The following is a 13,358-nucleotide window of genomic DNA, read 5'->3' as shown; positions in this document are numbered from 1 at the left end:
TCTCCCGCACCACTTTCCAAAAGTGTGTGAGTTTTGGGCATGACCAAAAGATATGCAGCAGAGTCCCTTTGTCTGCAGGCACTATTTCTAACGCTATAGCGCCTGCAAAACGCCCTCGGTGTGAAAGGGGTCTTAATGTTGGATAGCACAGGGAAAGGTTACATATGCTAGATTTTTAAAGAAATCTGAGATTTTCCCTCCATTCCTATCCTGGTCTCACAGAAGCTAAAGAGGTAGGGAATCTCTCCACTGGAGCCTCAAACTGCAATAAAACCTTACAGAAGTCCTAACAAAACTTGTTTATGAGATCGCTTGACTTTTCCCATCAACACAGACTGTGAATCCCTCCCATGGAGCTGTTGTATTCCGATGAAGTGGGAGCCGTCCCTGCCGGGAGAGCACAGCAATTATTGCTTGGGGCTACAGTCGCTGGCAATAATCACGTGAAAAATCCAACAGCCTGGTTATAAAATGTATAACAATCGAATTGGGTACAATCAGCCTGCCCATAGATGGTTTGAATGTCGGTCGGTCCCTGTACTGGCCGAGATCCAAACCATCTATGGCCGGCTTAAATGCTGTAACCACTTAACAGCCAGACATTAGAGCAGATATTGGTCTTACATCATACACACACACAGAAAAATAAAACTAGATTTCATTGTTGTCAGAAATGACCGATTAGATTGCAGAAGATCTTCCTTTTACCTAATTAATTAACCCTCTATTCATTGTTATGGCAGAAAGGTGAAGAGGACAGCAGGCAAAGTTTCCTGAGCGATCCTTTATGATACCTACTCTCTTCCCATCAACACAATAATTTATATATTATGCAGGGAAAAATATGTGTAAATGCAGGAAAATGTGCATAATATGCTGGGTCAACTTTTCAGTTTATATCAACGGTGCTAGACTCAGAAACAAGTAAAATGCAGTATGTTTTTGTATTGCCTTGATTATTTTCATGCCAAGTCGTCTTTCTTGCATTATGCAGAATGAACTGTAATTATTGTTCATCCAACCGACAGTAACACATAAGTAATATGCAGGGTGCATCGAATGAGCTTCTGCAACCTTCGAGTGTCCAAGTACCATCCAATCACAGATATCTTACAGAAGGAAGATTGTGCTGGCATTCTGGGCTCTGTGCCAAAATGATGTGCAATAAGGAGATAACTTTACACTGCCTGCCACCAAGCCGATTATCAGAAACGTTTACATTCACAGGAAAAGCAAAGAAAACTGACAAAGCAAGTCATTGTATGAAATGATCCTACATAAGAACTGATCTCATTTCAGACGTTCCTGGAAGAACTGCCATCTTCCAAGGCAATGGCTTGGTCATGATAAAAAAAAAAACCTATGGAGGAGATACCTGCAGCTCCTGATTCTTGGCTGTAACTTAGAGATGACGAGCGGATTGTCCTCAGGCGTAAGCTTTGAGCTCGTTCTTGTCGTGCAGCGTCACATGTCTGGTTAGGGTGCCAGATCTGTTTACAGTGGTAGCAGAACTCTGTGCCACAGCCATCACGACCACATGTCAACTTTGGGCAGCTGGCACAGCCAAAAGCGATGACGGCATACCTGGATAAAAAAAAAGGAGAAGGGTCAGGAGCAACTACTAAAAGGTAAAAGGGATGCAAGAATGCATACATCTACATCATCAGCGGTCTCCAAACTTTGGCCCTTTGCTTACCTTTATCTGGCCCTTGGGGCACCATTCCCCCCAGTGATACGAGACCGTATTCTGTCAGTTGACATCAATAATGGGCCACCATTTCTCCCACTGACACCAACAGACCACTGTTCCTCCAAATGATGGGGCAAGTAGGAAAATTTCCACTCCCACTGGCCACAGTCCAGCCCCCCTAAAGTATGAAGGACATTAAACTGGCCTTTTGTTTAGAAAGTTTGAAGACCCCTGATCTACATGAACATTATGGTCTTTGTCAATGGGCTGAACTGCTCATCTTCACATAAAGGTCCATGGGCATGCAAATGCAGCTTAGGAGGTGAAATGTAGTTCAGGTGGGGGTCAACTTCAGATTAAATGCACCCATCAATAAACTCTGAATGATCTTAGAAGTGTCCAACGGTTGTTAAATGCTGAATTCACATATTAAAACATGGTCAGCGCCTGTTGATAGCCTCAAGGCCTTTAATATGCTACAAGCTTTAGATTTTGTTACAGAAACATATTCACCACAGGAACGATGGGACACTAGTCACCCCAATACCAAAGAGGGAACACTATTTACTCCCAGTGATACCAGGACATTTTCTACTCCAGCTGGCGACATTCAGCCCCCCCCCCCCCCCCCCCCAAAGTTTGATGGATATTAAACTGGCCCTTTGTTTAGAAAGTATGGAGATCCCTACCTTAAAAGGAACATTTCCAACAATTTTCAGAATCCATGGCACCAAGAATGGATGCCATTTTGAGGGCAAAAGATAATCCCTACCTGATACCTGACAGTTCTACTTACAAAAATTGTATATCATCTATGCTATCCTGAGTTTTCCGTGAGTCAAATATTGCACCATGCAGGACATGAAGTCTGCCAAGAATTGGGATAAACTGGTCATTAAGCCTATGTAAAGAGATCACTTACACTAATGTGTGTGCACTACAGACCGCATGGTGTAAGATACAGAGATTTCCACACAGGTATGATCTCCCCTGACTGACATGAGGGAGGGCCAGCTCTTAGAATGAGACAGACAGTTAATGGCTATGACCAATGCAATTATCACTGTGGATGTGCACTGCAGAAGGATTAAAACTTCCATCAGGTTTTAAATTCTGTCCCGGACTCTACCGGGGAGGTGTCACTTTTAATCCCAATAACACAGAACAAGAAATGAGGGTGATGGGGACCACCAGAACAAGGCGGCACATGGATCCCTCCGCACAGCGTAGTCCAAGTTAGAGCAAAGCAATGACAAGCTCAGGCTCCCTGCTTAGGGCTGAGCCACAGCTATAAGTCCGCAGAGAATGCATCAGACCACTGTAGAGAGACTGCTGCTTCCAAAAGAAGTAGTCTTTCTCTGTAGTATAGATCAGGCCATAAGATTTTCTCCTCATCCAGGGGCTGCTTTACAAAGAAAATGTATTACAAGACAGGGAGAGCTCATGGTTTTTCAAAATTTAAATATAGCATTTCTTCTGAAACTTTAACTGGGCTTTAATATGGCCAATGTTCTTCAGACATGGGACTTTGCTATTCACTAAAGAATATAAAATAGGTGCAGTTACTGTAATCCATGTGATAATTTGGGAGCTGCTAATAAATTAAATGCTGCAATTGTTTTATATAATCCATTGCAAGTTTCTTACACTGTGGATCTCTTGTCATGCCAACTGCAGTTGGCTCAGAGAATGAGATTGTGTTTTCAAAGGCCCAACTTCAGGACCACCATAAAGATTGGGGTAATGACATCTACAGTAATAGAACTATAATTTTTGACCGTGCATGGTTTGTTTTAGATTATTGCATTCCAGTATTACAAATTTACTGTTACAAGTTCATGTATCCCTCATCAGGAAGCAAAATGGGTGACAGATTCAGAAAAAAGTAAAGATCTAATGCTGAAATTATGTGCTCCATTATATGTACAACTGGGCAACTTGTGAATCCATAATGCTCATCCCCACCTTCATTTTTGGCATCATGGCTAAAAAAAATAAAAAAATAAAAAAAATCTAAAAAATGTCCCATTTTTCAAAATAAGTGGTAATGCTATCAAAAACACTGTGCTGCAGAAAATTCACATTGTGAACATTTAACTTTAAAAAAAATGGCTCAAGGCAGATCAGAACGTTGTAGGCAGTCTGGAGATCCATTTTTTTTTTTTTTTTTTTTTTTTTTTTTTTTTACCATTTAATACAGTTTAGTCCAATATGGGGCAGAGGATTTAGGATATTCTTAAAATGGCAAGTTATACTGCCACCTAGAGTTCAGAACACCAACCAAACAAGGCAAAATACTTGACATCAGCCACCGTGTAACCACTCTACCCATCAGGTCTCAGTTTTGTGAGCAAGTCCAAGAAACAAGAGGGGTGGGACTTGTATCCTTTAATGGTCTCCAACAAAAAAAAAAAAAATAATCTTACAGTAGGAACAAGAACCTTTTTTTTTAATCTTTCATTGAGGAACACAGGAATTTAGGATTTTCTGAAATTGTTGGGCAAGTCGCTGAGAGATTCACTGACCAAAGGTGCAATGCTTAGCAGGCGCCTGTGAAAAATGTAAATATGGGTGCATCTATTATTTTTTAAGGTGAACTTAGACTTTAGAAGTAGAAGGTAGGGCAATTAAAACCCCCACACAAGGAAGGGAAGGTAGGGATGATGGTTTATCAAAAACCAAACTGGTGCAGACCACCAGAACCGGAAAGGGACAAGAGAACATACTGTAACCTGCTTTACCAGTTACCGATAATATGATTTTAAAAGATCAAGTAAAAACTACCCCTAAGGGTAGTAACCTGCTCCTCTGGGAAATGAGTAAGAATCCTAACAGTATTACCAGGAAATTCCTTCATTAGAAGGAGGAAAGTTAAGGAGAATTTCCTCAAAGTTCCAATAAGACCTGTGGATTTTCCCTCAAAGGGGAATTTTGGAACATGGTCCCAGTGAATCCAGAATGTTGACTTCCAGCAAAGGATACTTCTCTCCGAAGAGGAAAAGAATGGCACTCAAGTGTCTAAAACTCACTCTGTAAATGTAAAGATCATACATTGAGGAGAACTCAGAAAGTCATACCTTGGCTGTAGGAAAGATAAAGTAGCCACAAACAACACACAAAATGCTATTTAGAGTAGGGGGTAGTCCATCTGACCAGAGGTGAAGGTATTGCAACACCCAAGGTGACGTCCAGCAAAGGTCAGGTCAAACACCATCCCACAAAAGAGTCGACTGACAACTCGGGAACTGTATGAACTGGAAGACCAGAATTGAAGACTGTTTACACATAAATATATAAGAGGGGCCCTTCCCCTACAAGAGGAAGAATAGTAATAGTAACTTTTGGTCCCAAGAGACCATCCTTGTGTCTTTCTCCATGTTAGGGATTCGGGACTCTAGGCAAAAGTCCAAAAATGAGTTGTGAGACCATACTAGAAAGGTATTACCTAGCAATTTCACAATGTTGTAAGGAGGAAGACTGGAAAGGGTCTGGTACACTTTTGGTAGAGAATGAGGGTAAACTGTGCCCTCCCCTATCACAAATTTAATGTGAGCCACCCCATTCGATGGTGACCTAGGGAGACCAGCATTAGATATCTTGCAATTTTTCTCTGAATTAAGTTTTCAAATAATAGAATGTTTCTTCCCTACTTCATGGTAGGTGAGGATGTCTTGGCACTCTTGTGCCCTAATGCTCATAGCTACATAACTGCAGTGTGAGATAAAGGCACTTCTGTCTCTGACTGCTCACCGGACCAGGCTTGGACATGTGGAAGCAAAGCCCTGCTTCTACCCAGTGCAAAATAAGGCAGGTGCATCAATAATAAAAATAGATAAGCTTCAGAAAGACCACAGACATTACTGGTGACAATTCCTTTGCCCTCTGCCTACCCTTTTTGGGCCCAGCCTGCAGAGTTCATCAGCTCTAAAGCAGTAGTCTCCAAACTAGGGCTCTTTGCTTGCAGTTATCCGGCCCTTGGGGTGCTGATACCCACCGATACCAACATTGGGGCATAACTCCCCCCACTGACACCAATGAAGGGTCACAATTCCTCCCAATGATGGTGCACAATTCCTCCATTTCATTGGTGTATGTTCTGCGCTAATGACCAGGCCTCATCTTCTCATCGCATGTGCAAATAGGTCTTTAATTGGATTTAGTGAGCCAGAAAGCAAACACTGTAATGGCCACAGACAGCCACAATCACAGGCACTGGAATAAATTCAATTTTCTGCTGCAGAGGACGAAGTTGCTGAGGTGATACTGATTTTTGTTTTACGTTAACCTTTACATATCTTCTAATAAAAACTAAAATGGAAAAAAATATTTTCCTGCTGTGATTTGCATGCATTTCTGTCAGAACACAAACATATCAGACTGTTCTTTTTTTAAACTTTCAAGTTGTTACTTGTTTGCATAATCTTGCTGTTGGCAAAACAAGACCTGTTTACATTTAAAACGATTAGTACATCCTGCTGTATTTAATGTATTTCATGCTGGGAGCCTGGGCTTATCACTGGCAGGAAGGTATAATATACATTTCTACAGCATCTCACGTCAGAGATGATTAGATCTTAAATGTAATCTATTAAAGTGGTTGTAAAGGTAAAAGGTTTTGTTTTTACCTTAATGCATTCTCTGTATTATGGTAAAAAAAAAACTTTAATAGTAGGACACCCCCCAGCCCCCGTAAATACTCACCCGAGCCTAGTCTGGATCCAGCGCTGTGCACATCTGCAGCAGCTCTTCTCCCCTCTCCTGACTCTTACAGGCTTAGCCAAGAGTAGGAGCCATTGGCTCATGCTGCCGTCAGTCAAAACCTGTAAGCAGGGGGAGGGGGCCAGGCCATGTTGGGCTGTTTGTATAGATAGGGCGAGCCCCGACAGGTGGGGGAGGAGCCAGGAGTACCACCAGGGGACCCCAGAAGAAGAGGATCGGAGCTGCTCTCTGCAAAACCATTGGTAAGTAGAATGTGTGTCATTTAAAAGAAAACCTTCTGTCACTCAGCAGCCCCCCCCCCCCCCCCCGATATATTTACCTGAGCCCTGTCTTTCCTACGACGGGAACAAGCACACCCGCTCTTGTCGGTGTCTCGTGTCCCGATTGGATAGATTGATAGCAGTGCAGCCATTGGCTCCCGCTGCCGTCAATCAAACCCAATGACTCGGGGGTGCAGAGTCTTGCTTTCTGTGACAATAGACATAGAAGCAGGACACGGGAGCTCACCCGCATGGGTGTCCACAAAAAAGAGAGCGCTTCTCCGACAGGGCACTCGAGGAGGAGGAGCCAGGAGCACCGCTGAGGGGCCCCAGAAGAGGAAGATCGGGGCCACTCTGTGCAAAAGCAACTGCACAGCGGAGGTAAGTATACCTTTAAAACCCCTTTAAAGTGGTTCTAAAGGGTCATGGTTTTTTACCTTAATGCATAAAGGCAAAAAAAAAATGTTTTTCTTTGCAGCAGCCCCCCTAAATATTTACCTGATCCAGCGATGTGCAAAAGTGCCTCGGCTCTCCCCCCTCATTGGCTGAGACAGCAGCGGGAACCATTGGCTCCTGTTGCTGTCAATCACAGCCACTAAGCCAAATCGGGAGAGAGAGAGGGGGGGCGGGGCCGAGCTGCGGCTGTGTTTGTGAATGGACACGCAGAGCCGCAGCTCGTGAGCCTGCCTGAGTGCCGCATTGTAAGCTGCTTGCTTTGGGGGAACTCAGCAGGAGGGAGGGGCCATGTCGCCAGCGAGGGACCCAAGAGGAGGAGGATCGGGGCTGCCCTATGCAAAACCACTACCTAGAGCAGGCAAGTATTACGTGTTACTTTTTTTTTTTTTAAAAGAGAGACACCAATATCCCTTTAATGTACTATATTTCTAAAGCCACATTTTTTTCCCCTTTTTTTTTTGCCACTTTGTACCATTACAGGATATCTAAAGCCAAGAACTAAATTGTGGCTTACCAGTCCATAAGATGTGGTGTGGCTGCATTAATGTTCATTTTTCAAACAAAGAACATTTCCAGCAAATACAGAAATTACAAACTGATCCTGCCAGAAACATAGTGCATAAGAATGGGAGTATCCAACATTTAAATGTTCCTGAAAAGCGCCTGCTGTACCATGTACTTGTATGAAAATAGTATCCTGTTCTCTTTTATTTCCTCCGTCGTGTGAGATCCCTGGTGTTTCTGCCAGTCCCTCTGCTTTCCTATCAAGAACTGACCATACTAGGCATGACAACACAGCATGGTCAGTTCTCTAGCTGTGCCTGTTCTCCAATGATCAGATCTGTCCTGACTCCTTATCCCTGCACAGCCATGTACTAGGAAGACCAGTATCCTGCTGTTTGTCCACCCTCAAATCTCTATGCAATTGATAATTTACATATATTTTAAGTCTCCAAAATACCCTGGAAAATTTGCTGTTTCACAGAAAGGGTTGTTCTGGAATAGATTGAGGACTATACTATTTGATCCCCATAGTCTTCAGCAGACTTGTTCCATGCGAAGACCAAAAACCTACAGCAGCCAAACCGGATTTACCACCAGCTTGAATAACGTAAGCTGAAATCAAATTGCAGTCTTTGTCTCATGTGCCTTGCATATCGCATCTGCCTTAACAAAATGTGCAGGAAAGGAACAGTAATAGCTTTTCAGGATGGGGGTGAAAAGCTTGCCAATATCTATTCTTTGTTGTTCATGCCATCAATACAGAAAGTTTATGGCAATATAAAATGAGGGAGAAAAGCTGGACACACACAGTGCCGTATAGTGCAGTCCATTCACAGTGTCTGCAACATCCATTACTTGTCATCAGTGCTACAAAACCTCATATACTGGTTGTCTGGCCAACTTGTAGAGTACAGATATCTGCTCCCAGAGTCCATCTACTCAATAAGTAAACAGAGCCAGACAATAGTGGGAGGAATGTCTTCTACATGAAAGTCCAAAAACATGGACACTCAGGCCAATTTCATCTACAGCCCATGTTCTCCAGGTACGGGACAGTCATTGGCAATGCTCTTCTGCTGGGGGAAGAAACAGAAATGATGGGATATCATGACAGACACATTCAAAATGCACAGAGAAAGTGGACAAATGTAAAAGTTTGTCCTGAGCCATTTGAGTTACTACCATCTTTTCTACCCTGGCAGGTTGGGGGGTTGTTGGCAAGACCCCCATTTAAGCGTTATGCACAGAGCAGTTGCAATCATCATCGTTTTGGGTACCCCGCCAGCAGTCCTGGTTCCTCCCCTCCTGCCAAGTGCCTCCAATAGCACGCTTCTTGCCTCTTTGCCCTGCTCTCTCCTCCATTGGCTCACCGGCTGTGATAAACAGCAGCAGGAGCCAATGGCTTCCACTGCTGTGTGAGCCAATGAGAAGAGTGACCTGGGACAGCCACTGCTCTCATGCACACTGCTGAATCAAGATGGGGCTCAGGTAAGTATAAGGGGGACTGGGGGGGGGAGCTGCACCCAGGTTTTTTACCTTTAAGACACAGAATGCATTAAGGTAAAAAACCTTCTACCTGTAAAATCACTAACTATACATCTCTTAAAATGTCATTTTGTTCATCCAGGCCGAAGTGAGAGTGACTGTCCATAGGCCACAAACCACAAGCAAGATTTACTCACCAATCTAGGTTTGCTCACTGCCTCCTTGCCTTGATGAAGCTCTTGGTCTGCTGCTTTAATGGACTGGGGGTTATGGGTATCTAGGCAGTGAGGATGGGGGAGTACACCTTGCTGGGCAGGGGGCTGGCAGGAGTTCATTTGCCCTAAATGGGCAGGTGACACCATCTCTTCAAAGACAACAACCAGCTGACGAATCAAAATGCATTTTGCTGCATTGTCAAAACACGGCAAAATCTATAGACATGACAACAGCAGCCACAGGCCTATTCACTCCAATGCACTGGATTGCAGTGTGCCTATATTGCCAGTAATGAGATGACAGCTGAAATGCCAACGTAATCATTAGGTAAAGCCGGCACTGCGTGAGAACATATCAGCTAATGCAACTGTACGGTCACTGTCAGGCGGTGTTGTGCGAGAGAGATCCCACTAAATTCACCTAACACAACAGTAGGATTTCGCTCAATCTGTTCCTGTAAATAGTCACATTAACTGCTATAGTCTCCCGCAGTGCCAGCTTTACCCAATGACAGCCCTGACTTTTCAGCGCCCACCTCCCCACCAGCAATAGCTGTCAATGACTTTGTCGCCAGAGCATTTTCAGTCGCCATAGCAACTGGAAATTATCCAGCACTAAGATGCATACATGAAATACAACCCACTTAAAGCGGAACTTCGGTAATTTTCTCATCTTTGCATCTATTAAATCTTCTGCACTTGTTGTTTTAACTTTGGATAGTAAAACATTTTTTTTTCTGTCAGTAAATACCTTATACAGTCCACTTCCTATTTCTTGTCTGGAAAAAATCCTAGGCTTATGACACCATGCACAGCTCTCTCTCACTCTTGTGAGAGTTTGCCAGGAAGGGAGGGGGGATGAGTCATAAAAGGGCCAATGAGAGCTGCAGAGCTGGAGGTGTGCCTCTGTGTAAATCCAGGAAGTGAACAGGCAGCAGCTTCAGCTGCCTACAGTTAAAAATGATTGCAGCCAGACTTAGTGGAGGGAGATTTCTGCAGCATATTTGGCAAGTACAGAATCACAGTATATATAAAATAATATGCAAAGTGGTTGGAGGGAAGCTTCAGAATGGCAAAGATGTTTTTATGTACAAATTATGTGAGCAGACTGCAGTTCCTCCTTAAAGGGCATCCTATGTATTTCCTCGGCTCTTGATTGGATAGATTGATAGCAGTGCAGCCATTGGCTCCTGCTGTTGTCGATCAAATCCAATAACTCGGGCGCCAGGGGGGGGGGCCCCAAGTCCAGGATTTGTGTCTACGGATCCCGATTGCTGGACCCGGGAGCACGACCGCAAGGTAATTCCCCGGGACAGCACTTCTTCTATGGGGTTAGCTGATGCAAGGAGGAGCCGCGAGAGGCGCCGAGGGACCCCGGAAGAGGACGATCGGGGCCACTCTGTGCAAAACGTGCTGCACCATGGAGGTAAGTATGACAGGTTTGTTATTTTAAACTTAAAAAAAAAAATGAAGGCTTACAATCACTTAAAGCACAAACATTTTACAATCTAAAGTGTCAAATTGTAAGCTGTATGGGGAGCTTTAGTTTTTCTTCATTCAGGCATAGATCTGGTGATCTTTACCCCTTTTCTGACTGCCTAACGCATATATGCAGCAGCAAAGGGGTGAGCTTTAATGCCCACATGCTGCACATATGCGCTGCTGGGCGGTTGATGTGCGCTCCCAGCACAAAGACCAAACTGTGAAAGACAGCCCTTGGTCCCTGTTAATGATCAGTAGCTGGTGGGGCCAGCTCCCAACCATTTGACCACTGTGACAGCCAATCACATGATTGGCCGATCTTTCCTGTCCCACCAGCATTCAGATCTGCCGGGTGGGAAGGGGCCAACAAACCTTTCTACAATGCAGGAAAGAAATTCCCAAACACAATGCAGAGCCCTTTGCTGTTAGTCACAACCTGATGAAGTGCAAGTAGGCAAAGCCTTCTGACATCCAGCAGATATAAACCTACCTTGTAGGCTGAAAATGGCTGGTGATACATCAAGCACCAAAAAAAGAATATACAAGCACAGATCAGCATGCCCACCAACCCACAGGTGAAAATCTCACAGATTTCAGTAGATCACATAGAATTCAGGGTTATTGTAAACTGAGCAGACTTCGGACTTTAGCACCGTTGCTGTGTTTTCTGGATAGCATTTTTAGTCCACTGGCTGGAGCAGCTCTGTAAATAAAGTTGGTATATATACAGATATATTTTAGCCTCTTACCCACAGTCCGGAGCTGGACACCATCTACAGTCTGGATCAGCAACAAGCCACCTCCTGAGCATGAACTCCTCATATTTCTCCATCAATAAGTCATCGTTCAATATTAAACGGATGTCATAAGGGTTAAAGCGTTCAGAGCACTCCGGGCAGCTGATATTGACCCTGCTCTCTGAGATTTCTATCCGCAAGTACTGACGCAAGCAGTCCGCACATGACCTGTGGTGACAGGTCATGATTTCCGGAAAGCGGTCCTTGGAATGCCGTAAAAGGCACAGGGGGCACTCCATGAAGTCTCCACTCTGTTTACTAGCACAGGCTGAGCCATTGTCCGAGGAGTTCACAGAGGCGGAGAATATGGAATTTTTATCAGTGCACATCTCTGAGTGAATACTTTCAATACTCGCAATCCCATCAACGCCACCGGTTGAATCCCTTGATTTGCGTTTGGGGTCTTTTTTCTTGCGGAAGATAGAACCCCAAGGCATTCTCCTCTTCTTTGGTGCCTTTTTAACTGGAGGAAGGCTAACTGAGGAAGTCGATGACTGTAGGTCCCGATCCGAACCCATTTGTCGATGCAAACTCATCTCTACCAAGCCGCAAATAAATCTCTTATTGTGTGCGCAAAGCACATATCATAGTTCCAAGCTGTACCAGCAGCCACGGGCAAAGTAACACCAGATAGACGCTATATATGATTTATCCTATTTCCTGGTTCCTTCTGGATGAGGTGGTATGGTCCAGTGCAAGTTATTCTGCAAAGGCAAAAAAAAAAAAGAAGCAAGTTAGAGAAGTACAACTATGAAATAAGAACGCTTCAATTTAAAATAAAAAAAAAGTTATCATATAAAAATTCAGAAAAATAAAAATGAAATTACACTTCTTGTCTCCTGCAAAGCCATGTCATGAGAACAGAGTCCAAACGATTTCTTTTCTCAAGTAAAACAAAAACAATTCCTATAGAGACTGTTTCTGTTCAAGTAATATAAAAATCAGTGCACTTAGAGGTAATGATTAGTGCCATCCCAATTAATCAAGTACAAATTTCCAAGAACAGTCACATACCAGTAACTGCTGCCAGTTGGGAAGTTATTCGCTGACCATTGCAGCTATATATAAATAATTCACAATTACAGTACTCGAATAAAAATAAAATAAAACAAAAAACAACATCCGAGTACAAATGTTCATTAAGTAAAGAAGTAGTACAGTGACAGTCCCTCTTGTGTTTTGTTACATACACTCTAAACGGTGCCAAGTAGTTCACAACATATTGTGCATTCATAAAGTATTCACCCCCCTTACTTTTTTCAATGTTGTTACACTGATACTGCAGTTGTTTAAATTAATTTTATTTTCCTCAACGAGATGTTTCTACAATCCGATTAGAGTCCACGTGTAGTAAATTAAATTGACTGGACACAATTTGGAACGGCACACCTCTCTAGAAAAGGCAAACAATGCATACTGTATCCGAGCAAAAGCCAGGAGGGTCAATAGGAACTGCCTGCAGAGCTCAGAGACAGGATTATTGCAAGGCACAGATCTGGGGAAGGCTACAAAAAGGTCCGCTTCCCAAGAGCCTCCAGTGGCCTCCATTATTTACAAATGGAAGAAGTTTGGCACAACCAGGATTCTTCCAAGAGCTGATCGCCTGGCCAAACTGAGCAATTGGGGGAGAAGGGAGAAAGAGAGAGAAAGAGAGAGAAAGAGAGAGAAAGAAAGAGAAAGAGAAAGAGAGAGAAAGAGAGAGAAAGAAAGAGAAAGAGAAAGAGAAAGAGAAAGAGAAAGAGAAAGAGAA

General features: G+C 43.5%; 1 protein-coding gene across 5 annotated transcripts in view; it reads right to left on the bottom strand.

Moving 5' to 3' along the window:
• The window catches only part of RNF19A (ring finger protein 19A, RBR E3 ubiquitin protein ligase), a 135,946-nt gene that overhangs the window by 30,522 nt on the left and 92,066 nt on the right, over window positions 1–13,358 (bottom strand). For all 5 annotated transcript variants that reach the window (XM_077493110.1, XM_077493108.1, XM_077493111.1 and 2 more), the window contains 2 exons: window positions 11,561–12,312; window positions 1,376–1,584 (listed from right to left, as the gene is read on the bottom strand). In XM_077493110.1, coding sequence (XP_077349236.1) covers window positions 1,376–1,584; window positions 11,561–12,144 — 793 coding nt within the window. In that variant the 5' untranslated portion in view covers window positions 12,145–12,312. The remainder of the gene's footprint in view (window positions 1–1,375; window positions 1,585–11,560; window positions 12,313–13,358) is intronic.

This window comes from Lithobates pipiens, unplaced genomic scaffold, assembly GCF_037356315.1.
Source record: "Lithobates pipiens isolate NorthernLeopardFrog02 unplaced genomic scaffold, aLitPip1_a1.2 Scaffold_19, whole genome shotgun sequence".
NCBI lineage: Eukaryota > Metazoa > Chordata > Amphibia > Anura > Ranidae > Lithobates > Lithobates pipiens.
Note: the sequence above shows the minus strand (reverse complement) of the source record. Positions and strands in the feature narration are given on the sequence as shown.